Below are 23,441 nucleotides of genomic sequence, written 5' to 3' on the forward strand. Positions count from 1 at the left end.
AGTTGCGGTAAAGATCAATTTTCTTTTCTTTTTGCTTGTTAGCTGATGAAACCCGGAAGTGACACCAGAAAATGAAACTGCCCCCCCCCCCCCCCCCTTTCTAAAAACTTGGCGCCGGCCGTGTATAATTCTGATTTGTTTCTCGTAGTGACGAATGCGATTCTTCTTGAATTGTTTCAGTATTGACCTGGTATTGTCTATCTCTACACACACACACACACACACACACACACACACACACACACACACACACACACACACACACACACACACACACACACACACACACACACACATTATGCTCTGTTTGCTGCACAACTGATAAAACAAATTCCATTATTGTTTAAGCAACTACGTGACCACAGTCGCGCCTACGATACGCCCAGGCAATTGGCCACCTCCCTGGTATGCGCCTACATCATTTACTTCAGTGTTCTCGGGAGACTTATGACTGACGTCAGTGTATTTTTTTTTTTTCTCAATCTTGTTCCCTCTCGCAAGAACTTGAAATGAATGTGATAGTTGTCAATCATTCCTTGTGACCTGTGTGCAATACGTTGATCTATCTATCTCCGCGCTCATCGTTATTGCCTATAGTGAGGCGAAGGCGTGCAATCACATCAGCACAACATTTTCTACTCCTACCGTTGTAGAAAATGGGGTAATTGCTCAAAGAGTCATAATCATTGCTCTACAAGGTCTATATTATCATACAGACAATAACATTAATTAACAGATAGACACACACACAGACGCACACATGCAATTAACACACAAACAGAAAGAAGGTATTCGCGAGCATTATGTTTCTAATTAGTTTTCTACTGACAGACGAGATAAAACTGATTGGGCTGAGTTGTAAACGTAATCAGGGCATTCGGTCGAGTACATGAACTTGTTAGTCTAACGATGATTTTGCACTAATACCTAACTTACTCCATATCAGAGGCAATAATAATGGCATTTCCTTGTATCTCAAGGTCATTGTTAAAGTCGGTAGGAACCGATCAGACCAGCAAGTGCATGTAATTACTGTGATTTACAGTCGTTCGGTATTCTTGTCGCATCTAGATAAATTATAAATCCGACTATTCGTGGCATTGACTAAGGTTGTGAGTTCACGCATTTTACTCACTCGCATACACAAAGACGGGCGAGCGCGCGCGCGCACACACACACACACACACACAATTTCACACTTAGTGTACCATTCGTTAAATTTGTTTTCATTGTTTGTAATCACGACAAGGCTTACGAATAGACAAAAAGCCGGGCAATGGAACCGGATTTGTTTTAACCAATGTTTACAGAAATTGTTTCATATTGCTGATACTGTGGTTTCATCTGCATTAACATTTGTATACTGAAGTAAAGAATTCAAACAATAAGAAAACCTTTAACCTAGTGTAAACAATTCTAATACACGTATTCATACATAACTGCATCCTTGCAAACAGAAAATTATGAAAGTGTTTGCTTTGTCATCAAAACAATGATTTATTTGTTATAAAATTATCTATCTGTTAAAGGTACTAGCCCACATTTGCAAACCCACGAAAATCAAAACTGCATAAAACAGGTCCAATATGACTTCAAGTACAAGTTATAACAGTAACATACCTCACCTGTCGCTCTTTGTCTATACCATTCGATAAAAGAGAGAAAATCATCGTTTTAAAATCAATTTTCAAACCGGGTCAACCCGACCCAAAATCGAATTACGAGCGCGGGCTATAGCTACGTTCATTGTACATGTAACACGTACGTGGACCGGAGCTAGCGAGCGTATACGCATGCATACGGATTATGGTGCATTTTCATTTATTTTTATGAAAGTAATGGACTAAACATTATTGGAACGAAATTTTGCACAGGTGTTACTGCAATCATACCCAAACTCCATGCTAACTATGAGACCAATTGCTGCAGGTTTACAAATGTGGGCTAATACCTTTAAAGGGTAATATAGAAAGCGGGTAGAAACATCAAAATGATTTAATCCTTTAATATATCTGCCAATCTATCAAAATGTGTATACCGGTAGTTCCTGGCAAAATGTTCTGGTTCCATATGACTGTTAAAGTGAAATCCTTCGCCACTGCAGGGGGAAAAGACGCACATGTAGAGCAAGCGACATGGCCACTTCTAGTTCAATAGAAATGGCGACCAGAGAAGAGAATGGACCCGGGAGCACAGAAACAGAAGCTTCCAGCTCAATAGAAATGGCGACCAGAGGAGAAAATGACGTCGGGAACAGAGAGACGGAGGCTTCTAGCTCAATAGAAATGGCGACCAGAGGAGAGAATGGCGTTGGGAACACGGAAACGGAGGCTTCTAGCTCAATAGAAATGGCTACCAGAGGAGAGAATGGCGTTGGGCACAAAGAGACGGAGGAAACCGAGGTGAAAAAGAAGAGCGACACCAGAATCTACGTCTTCACTTTCAGCATCATCTTCCTTCTAGTGGCGGCAGCAGTTATCAGCATGTCCATCGTATTCACACAGAACGAGGACGAGGAGGTGTGCATAGACAACGGGCAGTTAATCATACCACCACTTGAAGAAGGTAGGATGAAAGCTGAAAATAATACAGTGATATTTGAGGCATATAGTGACGTTAAAATGTAATCTATGATTACAATACATGAGGTGTACTGGATAAGGCTGTGATCTTTCAAAAGTTGATGTCTTGAGGTCGAATCCTGCTAGGTGCTTACATCCTTTGGATGAATCAGTTTTCCCACAATGTCCCTTTTCACCCATGGGTATAATGATTGGGAAGTTGATAATGTTGCGTCGTTATAGTGGTTGCAGTCCGTTTTTCCGAATGTTCGTTATTTCGGAAAATGAAATAAGTTTCATTATTCCCAAGATTCGTTAATCCGAAAACGAAATAAGGTTCTTAGTTCCGCAGCTCCGTTAATCCGATAATGAAATAAGATCTGTAATTAAGAGGGCTCATTGTCGCACGTTGTTTTCATGCTCAAGAACAAACAAACAAACAAACAAACGAACAAACAAACCAAAACGAACATCTATAGGTATACGGAATTTGCGCTTTTTGGAATAACGAACCTTCGGCTTAACGAACCTTATTTCATTTTCAGATTAACGAACTCTTGGAATAGCAAACATCACCTGTGATAATGGTAGGGTACTTAGGGATAGTAGTGGTTACATTTAGTAGGTTTACAGAGGGTTAAAATAAAACATAGACATGAATAGAACTGAAGAAGGAAAAGCAATTACTGTTCATCTTTTCTTTTTCCCGTTGTTGATGTCCTGTCTATTTAAGATTTAAGATTTAAGATTTAAGAATAAAACCTTGGTGTTACCAATAAGTTTGCTTTCTCACTCGTCTCTAATGATAAAGCAGGCTTTACTTTGACTTGCATTCATGAAACATCTAATTCACAAATACGATGATATTGGTAGTAAATATATCAAAGAATCGTATATCATAAATCAACAACAGTTGCATTGCATTTCATTACAGTAACCGTCCAATTGTGAAATGTTCACGTCCTCTCTTCCCAAATATGACAGTTTACGAATATGTTATAAAAATAATGGGTTTTCTCTTTTTGACGAGTAAACTCATATACAATATATAATGCCATCTTTAATCTTCCCCTTCATCGGTTATTCTATGATAAATGTGTGTGTGTGTTTGTCTTGATCCTTCTTTTCAAATCATCAAGGCTTAAGTTTGACCCGCAATTAAGCAAGCTTGTTTTTATGCAGGTCCCATCATACTTCTTTATATTCCAATGGTATTCCGAATCATTGTGTAAGTGACAACTTTACTTTGTTTATAATATCTGTGCTCAGTATAAGAATGTTTAGTCGTATTGTATATTATGATGAATAAATGATATACTGAATATTCACCATTGTTATTGACACAATGATTGTTCTCGTGCTCGTTGTTACCATATATGAATTAGTCATGTGCTCATCTTCGCTCGATCCCGGCTACGGACCGAACACCACTTTGAGGTGGGGTTACAACGCCGACGAAGAAGCTTGTGTTAACTTTATCTACAATGGCTGCGGTGGGAATAGAAACAACTTTTACTCAAAAGATGACTGCAATTCAGTTTGCGGCGGTAAGTTGTTCAGTTTTATCAAATCATTCATTATATATAATTCTTCACAAAAACATAGAACGTATATATCTATAAGTATTCAGACGATAACAAACGCTCATTATGCATACACGCAAGCACTGATCAATATCAGTAGTGGAGTAATGACATGATCTTACGTCGCTCGTAAGGTTTATGGTAGAAAACTATTAATGGTTAAAAAAAAAGAATTAAAAAAGCAAACAAACCATGAAGTATTTCTCCTTCCTCACCACAAGTATTCCGAAAATAATATAAATTACTGAGTCTCGAGAACATTTCTTTTTCTTTTTACCTAAAAGTATTCAATCCTGGTCAAACGCCGTAAATGTGGCTGATTTATCACAATATTAAAATACACAACCAAGAAGTAAGACGAACAAATCATCCAAAATAAATCTAATGTACTCACTTCGTTATACACTTGGTTGGTGTATACTGACATATCTATCAAACGTTTCGAATAATTTCAAGGAGTCCATTTCCGTTTCCAAGCAGTGGGTTATCATTTCACTCAGGTGATGCCTTTTTCAACTTTAGACGCGGGTGGTCTACCCAAGACTTGTCGGCAGCTTCAAGACACGCCCTTCTCAACTTTGAATGTATCCTATTTATTCGGTGTGGACACCACTCTCTTGGACGTGGCGCCTCCAAACGACCGGGTCGGTACGCTTCGCGATGAGGGCGCCCTTCCAACGCAGCATTTTGCCTGTAACCAAATCAACCACGGTCCCCTTACCCCTATCCGACAATTCCCCCATTCTGGTAAATACTAGTGGTTTTTCATTCACTTCTTTGCAGCCAGGAGTAGCAATGAGCAATAGGATGTGATATCTCAATAATTTAACTGTTTGCCTAACATCTTAAATTGTTTTCCTAATTACGCCCTATGTATCCGATCGAGGACAAAATGCAGAAAAGTTATAGTAGGACTCTTACCTCATTTTAGTGATGCTATCTCCGAAATGACATCATCACCTTACCGGCATTACATGATTTCACACCAAAATCAGAAATGAGCTTCCCTTGTCGAGCTATTTTAATCGTTTAAGATACGAGGTTTCAGCGAGGATTCTTTCCACATGCGACCTTTACATATCGTTTTTCCATAGAAATTGATATTGATTTCATTCTGTCAATCTTTAAATTCCCATTTAAAAAAAGGGAAAAAGGAAAGTTTTTCATCTGTATTGATAATGAAATATTAAACGGTGATTATGAATATTTGTGTGTGTGTGAGAGAGAGAGAGAAGACGTCCACTGTGACCGCAGGAAGAAAAAGAAAGGTTCTGCGTATATTTTGAAGAGGTTCAAGCATCTCCCGATTCGTAAAGGAACTAAATCGGATGACATCATAACAGAAGATGCAAAAGGCGTATGCTTCCTCAGTTGCGATGTCCAACGATTTGGTGGTTCCGGAGATTCCAACATGTTGTAATTTTCGATGAGAATCAAGACACCTATTCATAGTCATAAGCAAGCGCGATAGTTTAGTACGACGTGAATCGCAAGCTCTCCTTCATGGCGTCATCAATCTTGGCCTGCTTCCGATGCAATTTTATGACGCGTTTGTGATGTCAACCGGTTCGTTGTCATGTCATCTTCTTTCTCAATATTAATCTACGGGTATAAGCTAACAAAGAATAGAATGTTCGTCAACTTAACATAAAGTTCTCCTTGTCTTTAAACCAGCGACCATGGATGCAGAGGGTGTGACTTACGAGGCGTACACTTTAGGTCGCTGGACTGATCCAATCCGCCAGGATCCCAGTTATCAGCTGACCCCCGGCCGGGAGGAAGCCCCATGGGAGAAGATGGAATGGTTCGGAGCTGGGATGAAGCAAATGGTGTCCGCCCCAGACAGCATGCCTTTGTCGATCTTCTCTGGTAAGATCATTTATCTACCATTATGATTTTTTTTTTGATAATCGTTTTGTCAATAAAAAGGTATATCACCCTAACTTCAATTTCAAACGCTGTTCGATGATATTTATGGAATAAGTTTTCATTACACTTCATTCCTCCTTAAGTGTTTAAAGAAACGTTGATCAGATAGCTGAGTCAATATTTTTTTCCTTTATCCTACACTGAGCAAGAAAACGAACAATATTTTAAATACCACCCCAAGTCCCCCCCCCCCCCCTCACTTCCACCAAGGTGCATGCACCCATCTATCTGATTTACTTGATGAAGTATAATCGTTCCTGACTCAATTTCTTGGATCAGGTGCGACCGGAATTCGGGTTGGGATCGCAGGCAATGAGGACGATCCAATTATGACGGACTTTGGAGAAATGTACGCTAATTTCCAGTACACGGACAGTCGTGGTGGGACCATGGAACTTCCCATAGTGCGAGGGACGGCCTTGTTAACGCACATCTTCAACGACGCGACGCCCGTCCTGACGCCATACTGTCTGAACGCCATCAACGGCCAAACGGCCACATCGGCTTGCCCCGAGGAGCCATCAGGTACAACTTGTACACCGTACTCCAGTAGACAGAGAAACAAACTACATGTAATTGACGCCAGTTTGCTACCTTTGTGAACCGTCATATCTTAAATGTTTGATTTGCATTTCTGTAGGTATCTATTAACGAGTATCTGGTTGACGGAGCTTTCATTACATTTTGTGTGTGTGTGTGTGTGTGTGTGTGTGTGTGTGTGTGTGTGTGTGTGTGTGTGATCAGGAAATTGTCTAATCTTAAGCTTTTATTGTTTTACGCGACCTATACAAAATACACCTAACTGCTCTTTGAGACTACTTTATCATAATATGATAAGACAAGCAATAACTTCTACAGTTTCCTCTCGTAGGAGAACACAGAAAATTGCGAGGGATTTTGTGTTAAATTATATGTGGTAATAGCCTTACTACATTTATGGTTTTGACGATATGTGCACTTTGCTTCTTGACTCAATGCAAAATCTACTGCCTTGGAGTCTCGCAACTTTAAGTTGACAATTCTTATTAACGATCCCTGGTTGTGATAATCATTCTTTGTCAACATAGTTGAAGACGCTGGAAGCGGCTACGTGGAGTCCTCATGCAATTCCACCTCTGAGGAGGTAACGCTTGTGCTACATCTAACCAAACCTATTCAGCATGTCAGCGAAGTTCAGTGGGTGGCCAGCGAGTCAACTGAGTAAGCAATCGATGGGACTTCGTTTCTTTGGGGTTCTCTTCTGCTTCAATCCCGATTCTTGCTGACAATGAAATTGTAGAATACACAAACAAAAGTTCTATATATCAGGTAGTATAGAGACTGAATGTCATGTCCTTTGTTGGTATACGAGTGCATTTTTATATTTTCAATACTTTTGTTGTATTACGCTTGTTTTTTATCATTCACTTCTATTGTCCCTTGAAAAGAAATGATGATGATAATGATAATAACAATGATAATAATAACTATATGTCTAATAACAATTTGCCCTGCATTGCACTGTTACCTCCATACCCTCACATAAAAAGGACGCATTAACACGTAGAAGAGCACAGAGCAAAATAATTACGAACAGAACATTTGGACTTTGCCGAAAAGTGCACATGTTCCTGAGAGAGATTTCCCATTAGCCATGACAACATGATATGATAACATTGGATCCTCCGGATTAAATGTGATTCCAAAATGGGTCTCTACAGCTACTATTGTTTCCATCAACAGCAAACTTATAACTTTCCGAGGATGACAAGACGGACGTCCAGAGATAGATAGATAGATAGATAGATAGATAGATAGATAGATAGATAGATAGATAGATAGATATGGAGAGAGATATAAGGGAGAGAGATACATGTAGGGAAAGACATGAAAGAGGGAGTGAGGGAAAGGGAGGGAGGGAAGAGATTAGTACAGTACTTATTACGATACTAGGAATGATGAAGATGATGAAGATAACCATTAATCATTTATTATGTCCACTTTTACAGTTATAATGTAGAAAAAAAAAACACGATAACAATATGGTCCTTCTGGAAGGTTACCGGTACTGCTTGTTTTTCTTTCATCTTATATAGATTTGAGTTCGATAGCGGTGGGTTTCAGACCTGCGATGACACGTGCTGCCTAATGTCTCCAGATGGCAAAACGGTGAGAATCGACCTTAATGGCGCAACATCCAATATGAGTTTCGCTATCAACATCCTCGGCAAATACGTGGTTCCCAAGCAGGACTACGTAATCAACTGGTTCACGAACCCCGTGAAGATCTCGTGTACGCACACGGCAGATGTGACCACGACCAAAGGCGAACAAATGCCGTCGTGGTTCTACGGCAGTGCAAGCATCGAGTCTTCGGGCTGTGCTCTGGACGAAACTTCCGGAGAGACCGTGGTTACGGTGACTCTTACTTTGACTAATCCAGCGACAAAGTTCTATGAGGTAACAAACTGTCATTTTTCCCTCTCGATTGGTCTTTTACTGACTACTCGTATTCGTACGCTTATGCAGTTATTGTTCAAAGCCTGCGTCTTGCCGAACCGTAACAGTGTGAGACAGCAAGAACAAAGTGGAATCGCTTTTATCAAAATCACACATCTGGGCCCCGTTTTATCAAAAGATAAAATCCATGTTAAATTTCCTCACCACACAGGCTGCCATAGACTTACAGTTGAAATCAACTATATAATCGATTTTAACTCTTCATTAAACAGGGCCCTGTTGTTATATCATCAAATCACGCTATAAAGACAGGTGACTTCATGTGTGTGTAGAATGGTTATACTGTGATGATAAAAAGACAGTCACAATAACTGAATTTCATTCAAAAAGACTCTGCCTTTCACTTCTCTGCTCGGAATGAATGAAAAGTATGCAGTGTATCCTACCGTCAATTCTGACTATAAACATTTACATGTATTTTATGTCTAAAGTCCTGTGTTTTAAATAAACGTGGAGAAGACAAATCTACCGCATCTTTTGTCTTGTTATATCTAGACAATACTTCATGAAAGGATGACTTCAAAGAAGAATTATTTTTTTTTTATATATTTTACGTTGAAGTAGATGCCTTAATAGGCAACAGTGAAGAAAAGAAAAGAAAACGTCTAAAGTCCTTTCGTATTTTCATATTTCCACACAATCTTTGATCCATTGAAAAATAAATCATACATTAACATGCGGCTGACTGCAGCTTTGTTATACCTGTATTTTCACCTTTCAAGTTCCAACACATTTCCGATTCTGCACACCCCGCATTTTCTTTACTGTGTAATTTCCGTAATGCCGAATCTGATATTAAATGTGAAATGAATGATTTATATACATGCAAATGATTATTTATGTCTCTGTTATCAGTCAGCATATTGCATCATCATCATAACCATAAATTCGTTGTCGTAGAACGTCCAGGAAGGATACTGTCAGGTCATTTAAAAATCAATCTTTACTTTGATAGCATATCTATAGGTGATTAGGCAGAGAGATAGATAAATGAATGAATAATAAGAGATGGATAAATACTTTGGATCTAATCACACTGATCAACAGATTCAATACATCACCACCGATAGTGTAGAGGGCATGGCATCGGGTCTGCCCTGGACAACGTGCAACGAGGACCACTGCGTTTTTCAAGATGGCGGCACCACGATTGTCATAACAACCCCCGTCACCCATTCAAACGTCTTCTTCGCCGCTAATGTCATTGGTCAATACGTGACCGAACCGGTTCCATTCAACTGGCAACGTCAGCCGGAGAGAGTACGTTCTGGCAGTATAAATCATTTAAAAGAAAATACGAGCATTGAGAATTAAGGGTTTCTAGCTCAGTCGATAGAGCACCGGGCTAGCATCCGGAGGTTTCGGGTTCGAATGCCGATAAAATCCCATTTCTTTGCTCAATTTTCCACCATTTTTTTTTTTTATTCAGATAACATGTAAATGCACGGCCAGAATTCTATTCAAATACGTCGATTCATTGCTTTTGTAACTGATTGCTTCGAAAGATTTGAAAATCACCTAAAGTAGCACTATATCTTCCAGACTTAGACCTCACTTCATAATGGTCTTGCAGAACTGTGACCCTTTGACTTGAATTAGCCTACATTTAGCATTGATCAATACATCATTATTGCGTACGCGATTAGAAAAGTTAAAATGGTGCAGTTGTTATCATGAGGTCCTAGTTAAAATGATATCAATATCAAAGAAATTCAGATGTTTAAACAGATGTATTGGAGGAAAACATAATGACCTAGTGGGTGTCTTAAAGTTAGCCCTGGTAAACTCTCAAACAGCGCCAACTTGTGCATGGGAGAGAATTATATCACACGCACAGATGTTAGAGGTTTCATCAGAATCGGCCATAAACTGAGAAAGTTACGAGATATTGAAAATATTTCATGTTTTTACCGAATAGAAATATTTGTGACAACCACACATAAAGACTAGAACAGGCAATGATGTTTAACACCTTACAGCTTTTCAGTTTGGTTACACACAAACATAATATAAACAAAAAACTGCTCGGTCAGTATTACAGCAACTATACTATCCCAGAAATATTATCATAATAATAACAATACTAATGAAAATAATAGATACATAAATCAAATCAAATCAAATCAAGTCCCATAAGAGGAGTTGCTGCTGGGTTGATAGAAAACTGGAGTAACCTGTGAGCGAAGTTATACAATTCATGTTAAAGATCTCAAGTCTGAAGCGGGAAGTTTTTTAAAGATCTGTGTTGAAGTCACTTCTTGTCAGACTTAAGTAATGATAACCTCACCTCCACAAATTTGCATACGTGGATGTGACTGATATATGTGCATCACTGATCTTGAAAACATGTAAAACTTTAAATCTCCATAAATTTCTTATCTTTACGTCTGATTTTGATGAGATCTCTACGATTTTGAATGCCTGATTTTACTCTTCTTGTTAACAATCAGCTTGTACGTGGCAAGAAAGCGCACTTATAAAGTCCATTTCCCTCCATTTCTCGCAGATCTACTGCCCGGATGCCGAACCCGAGCCTGGCCCCATTCCGCTGACCATCACTGACAACACATTCGTCTTCGAGCTATCCGAGCCCCTCCCGACTGGACAGAACACAACGCGAAAGTACGCCGTCTTCTTTTCGCAGGAGATGACAATGACGTATGAGGGGAGCGGAGCGGTGTTCGAGCCGTCGGACGGCAGCGGCGGACTCCTGCCTTCTCGCTTCACGGGTGTGATGCAGCTGGCCTTCGCGGGCACCGGTGAGCAGGTCTAGGCTTTGTTTTTTTTTTTCACACCTTAGTAGTATAGGGGTTGTTATGACAACCAGAATGCTCTACCGATGAAGCCTAACTCAACAACGTTGATGTATGCAGACCGGATTCCAACGTCATGCATTAAGAATAAATAGAAGAATAAGGGAGTTTCCGAATTACATGAATTAAAATCTTACGCAAAACTCAGATCAAATTACTAGCCTTTCGTGCTGCTATGCTACCCTCAATAATTTTGTTCACAGAATTCCTGTGTTATCTGGGCAAGTAGAGAGTCAAACCCTGCATTTGGGGTTTGATTCCACGCTCATGTGACGTTCAATCGACCCCACATTTTACGGCTTTGTATAACGCTGCTTGTGCTCATGGCGAATATTTAAACCGTTGAATTGTATTCACATTGAAGGAGTGGATTTAATAGGTTGTTGATAGGTCTTGGGGTCCATACGTCTGAATACATCAAAAAATGTTAAAGCGGCCTTTTGTATTCAAACAAATTTATGTGTTTTCTAGGAGAACCTGGAAACTACCAGTGGGTCGACACGTTGTCAGAATACACTGGATTCTACGCTTACAACCCAAAGACCAGGTTCTGCGTGGAAGATGATTTTGGATACATCAGTTTCGACTGGAACAAGCAGGGCTCAGATTTCCTCGGTACTAACCCAGATGGAAATATTCTGACTGTGGCCGTGCCTCACCAGGTCTGATAGGTCTTTCTTCCTGTCATGTGATGTGACACGTGTGTGTATGTGTGTGTGTGTGCGTGCATAATGTAGGATCTTTCAATGTACATAAAAATATTATATGTTAAAATGTATATTCCAGATAATTAAAACATTGTCATCGTCATAATCATTTGGAAAAAGGTTAAGAGAAAAGTTAAGATACTTATCCTTAAACATGAAAAATTTCACAGATCCATTATTCACCAGATACCAGTCCTTTTTCTCACTAACATACATTGGTAGGCCCTGCTAAGCCTACATTTTACAATTCATACAGGAAGTCGGATTATCAGTTTCTTGCATGAATTCACTCGTTGTGTTTCACAGCTATTTTTACATGTTAAATCAAAATCAAACCAAACAAAAAACCGATCTTTTTCACTTTCCGATCAGCTTATGAATAACGTTTGATATGAGTAAAATGGTTGTGAGCCTTATTTTCTTCCAGTACAGAGCGTACGGTTGACACGAGTGTATCTTCAACATATTTGTATGCATACTATGTGTATACGGAAACAACTGCTCCATGTTCATGTCATATGAAAGCGATAGAATTTGATTTTCAGATAAGCATATTCTGCACAAAAATAGGGGTAACATAAAAAAAAAACCACTTGCTGCTGGCTCATGTTGTAGGAATCACTTCTCGATGACGACTTTGTCGACACCCCGTTCGGCTACCGGGGTTACGTCGGAGACTGGTGGGTAATGAGAGAGGAGCTACCGGCAGCTTCCATGGAGCCCGACCCAGCGGCCGTTGATAGAATCAAAGGCAATGACGACAGGCTCTCGGTGATTATTACATTAGTATAGACGTTGGTCTTAAGACATCGTTCATGTTAATGACGTGTTGCGATGAGTAGGAAGGATTATCATTAAAGAATCGCGTGAAACTAAATGGAAACAACAACTACGAAAAAAAAAGCAACCAACAACCAGGAGTACAAGGAGAAAGAGAAGGAGATACGAACTTATCAAAGTAATAGAATGTTACATCGGTAGATATTTTGTGTGTGTGTGTGTGTGTGTGTGTGTGTGTGTGTGTGTGTGTGTGTGTGTGTGTGTGTGATTGTGTTAGTTCATTTATTCATTCACTAATTATTTTCAGTATTATTTGAAGCCTGATACGAAATGTGACAAGGATCAATATCGAATCATATCCCCTTTGCAGCTACAAAATGGAGAATAATATAGGACCTATACAAGACGTGGTTAAACAGTAAATCCCTTTAGAACGGCGAAAAGAACTTGACGTTAAGCGTGAGGCGAAAAAATATTCAACACTGATCCTCGCTCTGTCAGTGTTTAGACAAGTCAAGCAGTCGATAATCAGGGGGAAGATGTCTGTTGAACACTGAACTAGAAGAAGCTAGGAATTCGTATTTTGGGCTTATGATGACGTGACAAATTCAAATCTCCTCTCCTCCCCCAAATGTAACAGGAAATTTTGGCGGCGATTGAGAAAGATTCGGCTCAACAGACGCTCGAGTATGACTGCACCACATCCTTCATTCACAGCTACGAAGCAGGCAAGAGTATCGCCATGGTGGCCCGTCTCGCCAGCATTTCCCGCGCCTTCGGCACCGATCACTACGTCGAGTTGGAAGAGACGCTTCGGCTCTGCCTCGACCTCTGGCTCGGCATCGTCGACGGGATCGCCGAAGACAATGAATTAAAGTAAAATGAGCACAGTGATGAGAGGGCGAAGTTGACTCATTCTTTTGTGTGGGGCGTAGTGTGATGGGAGCGTGAGTCTAGAACTAATTGAAACTAACTTTTGTTGATTATTGTTGTGTTCTTATCAATTTGATAAATGTGTGTTTTTTTTCTCCTGGTATTTCATTCCAAATTTACGAAAGCTGAATCAAAGAGTTGCTAGCACCGGTAGTCAGATGTACACACGGTTTGATGAATGGGAGAGTACGAGATAAATCTTACTGCTTCTACATGTGTATGTTTTGACACTCTAATGATAAATACAATGCATTCCCGTTACAACGAACACGGTTATAACAAAATTCAAGTTCAAACGAAGTAAAAATTCAGGCCCTAACATTTTCCGCTCTATGTCTTTTACTGTTTATTTGTTCGGTCATAACGAAATTTCGATACAACGAAAGAAAATTGCCGGTCCCGAGGACTTTGTTCACAGAAGTAATGCCTTAACTTTCCTGCTCTTTGGTCTTCTATCTCTGTCTCCCTCAACCCCCCCCCCCCATCTATATAACTATACCTAGCTTGTTCAACTATCTTGATCGTTACTTTTCTGTCTCATTCTGTTTGTACTAATTTCATTGTGTTATCAACACATGTATCGACACAAACAGCACTTTTTGGAAATTCATGATGATGCATACGATTCAAGAAATTTCATGAATTTGAATAATCACGCAGTACCCGCTGAATGCTATAAGGATTAGAACCAACACTTGCTGTCGGGCGAAAGCTCGGTGGTCTAGTGGAGATGACGCCTGTCTTGTGATCAGGAGGTCGTAGGTTCGAATCCTGCTCGAGTATGTACGCCCATGATTTTTTTATCAAGGTTACTACTAAAACACTGATCAATTCAGTGCTTATTAACGTCGATGTAGGGCAATGATGAAAACACCTCGACGAAAGAATTTCATGAATTTGAACAGTAATAGCTATTTATACAATTTCGTTACTGCATGACAGGTTGGTATTCCCTTACACATTCCTGATGTCATTACTGCATATCATCGTTGCTTTGATAATTGTTCTTACTTGCGATAGATATGACACGGTGTGGGGAGGTCTCTGGATGCGGGGAGCGGGGCCCGACGAGCCCATCTATCCCTGGACCAACTATGGCTTCGTCAGCTACAACGATCACCACTTCCATTTTGGCCTCTGGATATACGCAGCGGCGTATTATGCGGAATACCATCAGTCATGGGCTCTGGAAGAAGGTATATTCAGTGGTCAGATGGGGGCGGGGAGGGGTTCATTTGAAATGATTACAGGCCTATAACTGAGCCTTTGGGGAGGGGTCAAAATTGAAAATAGTAGATCTCTCTGAGGAAGTGTGTGACCATGTGGGGTGGGGTCTGGAAGGGACATGGTCCTATAAAGTATTTATCTATTTATTAGCTTCTTCTCCTTTTTTTTTTTTTTTTGGGGGGGGGGGGGGAGGCAAAAATATGTTTACTCTTAATTGTTGGAAACGCGCTAGCAAGGTATGATAGCGACCGAGTCCGGGGAGGGGGGGGGGGGGTGGGGTAGGAAGAGTGTAAGTTTCCTCCCCACGAGGGAGCCTTCTTAGAATTGAAATTCAACGTTTTGGTGCACACTTAGATGTATATTTGAAAATCTTCACTCAGGAAATGTTTGAAATAGAACATGGTATCAAATATTTGTCTTCAGAGATGCATTCTCATTAGTAAAAGCTAAGTCATGTTGCTGTGTTGGGTTCACTTCAATTTCACCACCCAATGACAGACACGGAAGACTATTCTGCATATAAGAATGATCACCATGTATCTCGGCCACTTAAGCATAAAGATGCTAAAGTTTTTCGACTCAAATTTTTGGCCTCATCTATTTTTTCCTAAGTAGAGGATATATTCGGATACTCTCTTTTTGCATTCTTTGATGTGGTAGTTGCAATACATGTACACGTGATAATTCTATTCGCGTATAGTTTGTATAATATAATATATAGAAATATGACGCTTCATATCTTACTGCATGATGGTTTCAAAGGCACCATGTGTTTTTTCATAATCTTGGATGTGAGTGGGTCCTGAAAATGACTTACTCAATCTCGGGGTTTCGATAAGCATGATCTTGCCGTCTTCAGAAAGTATAGAATTAGCCCTATGGGTTCTTTCTAAAAAAAACAAACAAACAAACAAACAAACAAAAAACACTCACATACATGAAAGAATAAAGTGTACCGTGAAACCACCCACTACCACACGTTTCACGACCCCGAGTTAACACCTTGAAAACCTTCAAAGAATAAACTTCACATCCTGTATTGTCACAGACAACTACAACCGCCTAATGGCACTTGCCAGAGACGTAGGAAGTCCAAGCAAGAAGGACCCGTATTTCCCGACAATGAGACACAAGGACTGGTACCTTGGCTTCTCCTGGGCCACTGGTATTGGAGGAGGAGGTCGACAAGAGGAGTCATCCAGCGAGGTAGGTCCTAGAAGGGTAGTGCTGTTGTCCGGGGGTAGTTAACCTAGCGGGTAATTGCCCTGGAGGAAAAATGCCCAAGGAGGGTAGTTGTCTGGGGATAGTTATCCTACGGGGCAATTGCCCTAGGAGGGTAGTTGTCCGGGGATAGTTATCCTACGGGGCAATTGCCCTAGGAGGTTAGTTGTCCGGGGGTAGTTGCCCTAGGGGAGAATAGCCCCGGGGGGGGGGGGGGGGGTAATTATCCGGGTCGTAGTTATCCGGAGGGTAGTTGCTCAAGGCAAGCGCGCCGGAACACTTCTGGGTTATTTGTTTTTTATTTGTTTTGTTTTGTTTTGGTTTTTTTTTTTTTTGGCGGGGGGGGGGGCAAAATCTCGACGGGGGCACATTAAAGGATAAAACGACGATGTGAGATCCTTGGCGACGGAGCGAAGCGACCGAGCGGGGATGGGGGGGGGGGGTGTAGGGGGTGTGTGGAAGGTGTGGAAGGTGTGTGTGTGTAGGGGGTGTGTGGGGGGAGCAAAAACTCGTTTTGCTCCCCCCAAACATTTTATTAGGGGGGGGGGCAACTGCGTCCTCTGCCCACCCCCCGCTTCCAGCGCCCTTGGCTCAAGGGGTAGCTGCCCGGATTTGTTTTGTTAGGTGATACGCTAACGGCGTATCACCTTTTGTGTTTGTACGGAATCTTCCTTTTTGTGTGTTTTTGTTATGCTTGTGTATTTTGATCTACGTCAAAACAAATACATAAAGTCCCTCAACTGCAATGCGAAGCTTATCACAAGTATTATGCAGCACCTAAATTTGTGAATTCTGTTGGGTTATTTATCCCCCTCGAGCAAAATGTAATTTCGTAAATTCAAACCACTATCTGTTGTGTTTGATATGGCACGCAAAGGACGCGTGTTACTCAAACGAGTAGAGTGAAATGCAATTTGAAGTTGTGGGTTAGAAATCTCACACTTGTAAAACAGAATCTTTTATCCTGGCTGGAGGAATTGAATCTCAATCCAACCAAATATTTAGTCGTTCTTTGCATTGTCAATGCCAGAAAATTATGAATATCTATAGTAGCGCAGTTCGGCGCCAAAGACGATTGTAGAAACAATACAATATATAATTATTATTATCTTCTCCGATTGAATTCAGTTTGTAAAGACATTAACAGTCGTTTTCAAGTAATAAGATGATGCGTTCTTTTTATGCAGAACACATCAGTTTGCAATTATCCTATCTCCACCCCCATACACGCAAATGTACACACACACGGGTGCACATCACGAGTTCGACACCCACGAGTCATACAGCCAACGAGTCATTTATTACAGCCCATGAGCTCGACCCTTTAAGCAAGTAAGGCCCATGAGTCCGACGCTTAACAAACAAGGTCCACGAGTTCGCCACTAAGGGGGGGGGGGGGGAACTCCATGAGAACCACACATTAAGCCCTGTGATGTAATGTCGATTTCGTTGGGCCGTTTTTTTTTTTTTTTTTTGCTTAGTGTCGGACTCATGGGCCTTGTTTGCTAACTGTCGGACTCGTGTGCTGTATGACTCATGTTAGGCCGACTCGTGGGTCTCCTGGGATGACCCCCTCCCCCCCCCCCCCACACACACACACACACTCACACTCCCGTGGTTTTCTTTTCTTTTCGTTTCTCAGGGTATCACCTGTTATCACGCCTTGGCTGCCTTAGGTCACGCCCTAAATGATCCCGTTCTCCAAGGCACTGGTCAGTTGATGACCGCCACAGAAATACGATCCACAAGGTAAGTCATCGGTCGAAAGATAGGAAGAAACACATGTACTCAGGCCTGCGCAGACGAAGCCTGTGGCTTACATTTTCATACATCACGTCCAACCTACAAAGAATATTGATACGTACAAGCCACAAGGCGTGGTTGTGATACAAGATATTGCCATTAAAAAAAAAAAGTACATCGCGAGATATTACGCAACGAACTCCTACATTGAGCTTGCCGAGAAGGTAACTCCATCCGTTATAAAACAACTGGGAGTCGATTCCTAACCTATAAGGAAATAACACCACACCGTCAATTACAATTTAGCGTAAGGAAAAGCAGCTTTTTCATGCACATGTGCGTGCTTACATGAACTACAATCATACACAGACACATAAGATTATGTTCATGCTGTGATAATCTACTCCACACCTGCAATGTACTCTTTCCCCTTCTTAATTATGGGCTATATTGTGTTAATACTAATATAATACATTGCCGCGTTCAATAGTGAGGCCTCCATCAAGATCAAAGCAATCTGAGCAAGAGATTGAGGTCTACTGCATTACTTCTTTTGTGAATTTGGGACTATTATACCTTAAAAAACAACAACAACAACAACAACAAAACAGTAGACAAACCACTAGATAGGCCTATAGGAGAAATGGAAATGGTCAACCCTCTGCAGTGTGGACTCTTCACACACACACACACATACGCACAAACATCCACGCACACGACGCCTGACCTTTCATGTTTCATGAAGGACCTTTCTGCATCGTAGGAGCTGTCAAAAAGCGAGGAAACTTGAAGTTAACTGTGAGCATCATACACCATGCAATAATTTTCTTTCTGTCTTTGTATCATGTAATCATTGCATCGTATAGAGCAATTGAAAGTTCCTTCAAGAAAAGGTAACCTTGAAGAAATCACATCGACAATGATGGGTCGATATCTTCAACTTGTAACTCTACGTCTGTCTATACCAAGTGGCCATCAGACGGCATTGTTGGTACAAAGCAATCCAATTGAGTCATGAACCATTGCCGCAGAATCACATTTTACTGGTATGCACACCCACCTCTATTTCACAATCCTTTGATTACAGGCACTATTGGCATGTGCGAGAGAACAACCGCGACCTCTTCCCGTCCATCATTCAGGAGTCGGGTGTTATCGGCCAGTTCCAGGAGGACGGCATCTACTACTACACGCTAAATTGGCCCTGTGAGCCGGACCAGTTTCCCCAGCGTCACGCCTGCATCGTTGGTATCCAACTTATTCCGATCACCTCCGTGTCCCATCTATACATGGACCAGGTATAAAGTGAAATCGACACGATGACAGTATAGTATCACACACCTTGATACATATGATTTTAGTTAGCTACCGTCTCTGGTTTGTGTTGTTGTCATTGATACACAAATTGTCCGTCTCTCTACCAATCGATCTTTTCTTCTTCATCATCTTCTTTTCCTCCTTTTATCCTCACTCGTTCTTTCTCCATCTCGTTGTAATTCTATTATCAGCCGATTTTCTTCTGTCTGTATCTCTGTCTGGCTTGAACTCCCATAATAATTATTCTTATCAGCTGTAGCCCTTGTTACCTCTACCAAATTTCCCAGCATCCACACCAGTTTCCGTTTCTTACCATTGATCTCGCTGTACCTAAATAAACTGTGGTGCTTCTCCATCGTGAACACTGTTTAGTAACCAACAGTAACCACACCCTCAGAAAGTAGTTGTCCCCAAACGTAAGTGCATGTCGACACAACAGTCACAATGGGGTGGGGGCAGTATGGTATAATTATGTGGGATCGAGGGGGAGGATCTGGACACTTTCACAAGAGATCCCTAATTTGAATCCTTTTTATATGCGTACGTCCTTGTCAAGCTCGTGTTTCTACTATTCCCTTCTTAACCTCGAATATGAATGAATCTGATCAACTGGGAATAATAGTGTAATGGTGATAGTAGGGCCTTATAAGGACAACAATGACAACACTGCTCTACCCTGAATGAATAAGATCATAATTATAATTATTGTCATTGTCTCGATCCATTCCTTCAGGAGTGGGCGAGGAATGTGTACAACATCTGCAGCCAAGCCATTGACCCGAGCGCAGTCCCAGGCGCCAACCTGGTGGACACAACTTGGTACACACTGGAGCCCGTGACGACCCGCTGGTCATCGTTCTGCCAGTCCATCATGTCCAAAGTGGACTCAGAGAAACAAGAAGCGGCTGCAGAGTACATTAATACCTTGGATACTACAGATCTGGAGCCCGGCACTGGGCTGGCCAGTACTTTGCTCTTTATATACGAATCAACGTGATGACATCCCATCCTTGTTTTAAGGTTGAATTCGTTGCGGGAGCACAGAAATGTGAACAATAAGATGAACAATACAAGAAAGAATAAAAAACAAGAAGCTTGATGACAGTTGGTCATTTTGGCCGATTTACACACAAGAAAAACGTCGCAAGAATTAACAAAAGGTGGTGATCGCATGGTCTGCATTATTTTTATATCAAAAAATGTTTATATAGAAGCACACTGTTATCAAATGAAATGATACATGTTTTACCGGCTCATCTCTCTTAATCAGTCATAACAGTCTTCACGATGCCGTAATGCATCACCTAATACCTACCTCTTCAGTAAATCCCACTGGGTTGATCGAAATCTTATGGCGATGTCAGGTATTTTTAATTGACCATACTGAAAACATTGAGTATTACTGGGAGTATAACAGGCAGCTAAAATAAGAGTAGCCACATGAACGCACAGTGTTTTCAACGTGGCTTATTTGTATGTTTATATCTATCGTCGGTAAGAGGTAGCTCGATACCAATTGCCTATATCAAAGGGAAGGTAAACCCAAAGAGCAATGTGGATTGAGTGAAAGCAGCAACATTAGTAGAACTCTTCAGTGAAAGTTTGAAGAAAATCGGACAATCGATGCAAAAGTTATAAATTTTTAAATTTGCTGGATGAGGAGACTACTAGAGGTTATGACGCTTGAGTGGACAACAATATAAAGAAAATACAAAGAGAATTCCACAAAAAATAATTTTTCATGAAAATTACAAATTCCATCAACTTGATACTGACATATGTTAAGGGTAGCAATTATTCCCCCAGCTTTCTGAGAGCGGTTAGTCAAGTGCTCTCTCATAACGCTAGAAAAGTGAATTTTTGTTGAATTTCCTTTATAAAAAAAAATTACATTTATTATTTGATGTGCACAAGAAACCTGTCGCAAAGACTAACAATGGCAATGTTATGGAAATATCTGAAGAGTTTGTTCGCAAAAACCGATAAGTCCATTTTTGAAGATTTTGAAGTACGGTCTCTGTCATAAAGTACAAAATAGTACCTTTTAAATGGTATATTGGTCACTACATATAAAGGTACATTTTTTAAGTTATGGTCAAAAGAAGCAAAAATTTTCTTATTATTCTCTTTATTTTTCTTGACCTTTAATCGCAAATATCTCCATTTGGCAAATATGGACTTATCGGTTTTTGCGAACAAACTCTTCAATTCTTTAAGATTTTCAAGCTTTTGGTCATTTCAAATGTCGTATTTTAGGATTTTTCTCGTATTTCTCGTTTTCCATTTCCTATCTTGTATTTATTTTTATTTTTACATACCAAAAAAACAGTATTAATGATGTCTAATATACAATCTCTTTCCACAAAAATTTCATCAAATACTGTAGATCTGCTCATCGACCGTTTGTCTATCTTCCATATCATGTGCTATCAAAGTGTGCGGAAATATCAAAGACAAACGGTCCTGAAATTGAATGCCCAAGCTGTAGTCAGCCCTTCGTTACAAATATTTGTCAATCTCCTGTGTGTCGACTGTGCACTACAGTCATATCTTTTGAATAGCTGCAGTGTGGCATGAATACTAATTTAGGAGCATGTATCTTTGAACTGCAATGCATAGGCATGGTATAGTGCATGCTAGGTAATGCATGTTCCTTTTGGGTTTTACGTGTACAGTGTATTTCAAAGACCATTGCCACATTAAAAAAAAAAAGCAAAGAAGAAAAAGAAGAACAAATAAAAACAACTATGAAGAGTAAATCACGATTTGGTATCATCTGGAGCTGGAAGTTGAAGTTGCACTAGTGGAGACGGGAGAATAGGGGACAGAGAGAGTTGTAAGGAAGAATAAAGTGAAAATCAAGTAAAAGGTTTGGAAGTCATTGGGAGGAGAAAGATGAAGCAAAGAGGAGGAAGGAGAGGGAGAAGCTGAAGGTCAGAAAATCATGAAGATAAGATAGAGAAGTGAAGTAGATGTGAAATTATGACAGATGTTTCATGAAACGAAGGGGGAGAAACGATGTCCGTGAGTGATGCTGACCATGGAAGGTGGAATCAAAACAACCAAAGGAGGAAATAAAACAGAAAGGAAAGAGGTTAGTCAAGGAGAGACGAGACTATAGTCTAAGAGAAAGGAAAGAATTGAAGATGCCATAGGATGTTAAGAAATATAAAGTTCATTATCAAGCATCGACCAGAATACCAGAAATGTCTGTGAACTTGACAGCACTAGTAAACTCCATCTAGTGGAACCCATGTGTACCATTTCTCTGTGTGTGTGTGTGTGTGTGTGTGTGTGCGTGTGTATGTATGTGTGTGTGTGGGGGGGGGGGGGCAGGAAGGAGGGCCTGTGTGTCAGGGCTCAAGGTTCAACAGTTCAATAGCACAAGAATACATTTTTACTCAGCTTTCCACTCATCTGTGCTATTTGTGCTATTTGTGAGAAATATGAAAATAAATTGAAATTGAAATTGAAAAATCTGTCCTCTTTCATCTTCTTCAAGATATTAGTTTTGGCAGTAATTCACAGCAAAAGAAAACTCTTCTTCTCTACTTAACTCAAGTACTTCTGTACTCTTTCATCTTTTTGAAGATATTAGTTTTGTTCTAGACTAACATACAGCAAAAGAATAGCCTTTGAACTTGGCTGTCCACTCATTCATTACGTATCAGCTCTTTCAAGATATTAATTTGAAGTTTGAATCGACTTGCAGCACATGAATACTCCTTTCTATTCATCTATCCTCTTTCATCTCCTTCACGATATTAGTTACATGGAAAATCTCGCAACTAATTCACAGCAAAATAATACCCCTTTTTTCAACTTTCCACTCATCTTTACTTTTTTACCCCTTTGAAGATGCTAATTCCGTTGGGAACTAATTCACAGCAGGAATCTGTTTTTTCTTCGACCTTCCACTCACTTGCATTTTCTGAACAAATTAGTTTCACTAAAAACTGATACATAACAGCAAAAGAATAAACATTTCATCTCTCCACTCTCCACTCATCTCCGCTATCTCTTTGAAGACATAACTTCCACTTGGAATCAATATACATGAGAAAATACACCTTTTCTCTCCTTGTTTATACTCTTCATTGTTGTGTTCAAGAACTGTTTTACAGCAAA

At 40.4% G+C, this 23,441-nt stretch overlaps 1 protein-coding gene and 1 non-coding gene across 2 annotated transcripts; both read left to right on the forward strand.

Annotated features, from left to right (window-relative positions):
* Positions 1 to 2,135: 2,135 nt before the first annotated feature.
* LOC140237949 (uncharacterized) lies at positions 2,136 to 20,310 on the forward strand. Its single transcript, XM_072317879.1, has 17 exons — positions 2,136 to 2,565; positions 3,947 to 4,108; positions 4,667 to 4,891; positions 5,819 to 6,013; positions 6,353 to 6,598; positions 7,141 to 7,273; positions 8,149 to 8,512; positions 9,620 to 9,832; positions 11,079 to 11,331; positions 11,857 to 12,047; positions 12,708 to 12,863; positions 13,513 to 13,748; positions 14,826 to 15,001; positions 16,081 to 16,238; positions 17,896 to 18,002; positions 19,084 to 19,294; positions 20,047 to 20,310. The coding sequence occupies exons 1-17, from the start codon at positions 2,136 to 2,138 to the stop codon at positions 20,308 to 20,310; spliced, it is 3,720 nt and encodes a 1,239-aa protein (XP_072173980.1).
* Positions 14,516 to 14,588, forward strand: Trnat-ugu (transfer RNA threonine (anticodon UGU)). The gene has a single exon. It is a non-coding gene; the product is annotated as a tRNA-Thr (tRNA).
* Positions 20,311 to 23,441: the final 3,131 nt, after the last annotated feature.

Source organism: Diadema setosum, chromosome 14 (genome assembly GCF_964275005.1).
Source record: "Diadema setosum chromosome 14, eeDiaSeto1, whole genome shotgun sequence".
In the NCBI taxonomy this organism is placed as follows: domain Eukaryota; kingdom Metazoa; phylum Echinodermata; class Echinoidea; order Diadematoida; family Diadematidae; genus Diadema; species Diadema setosum.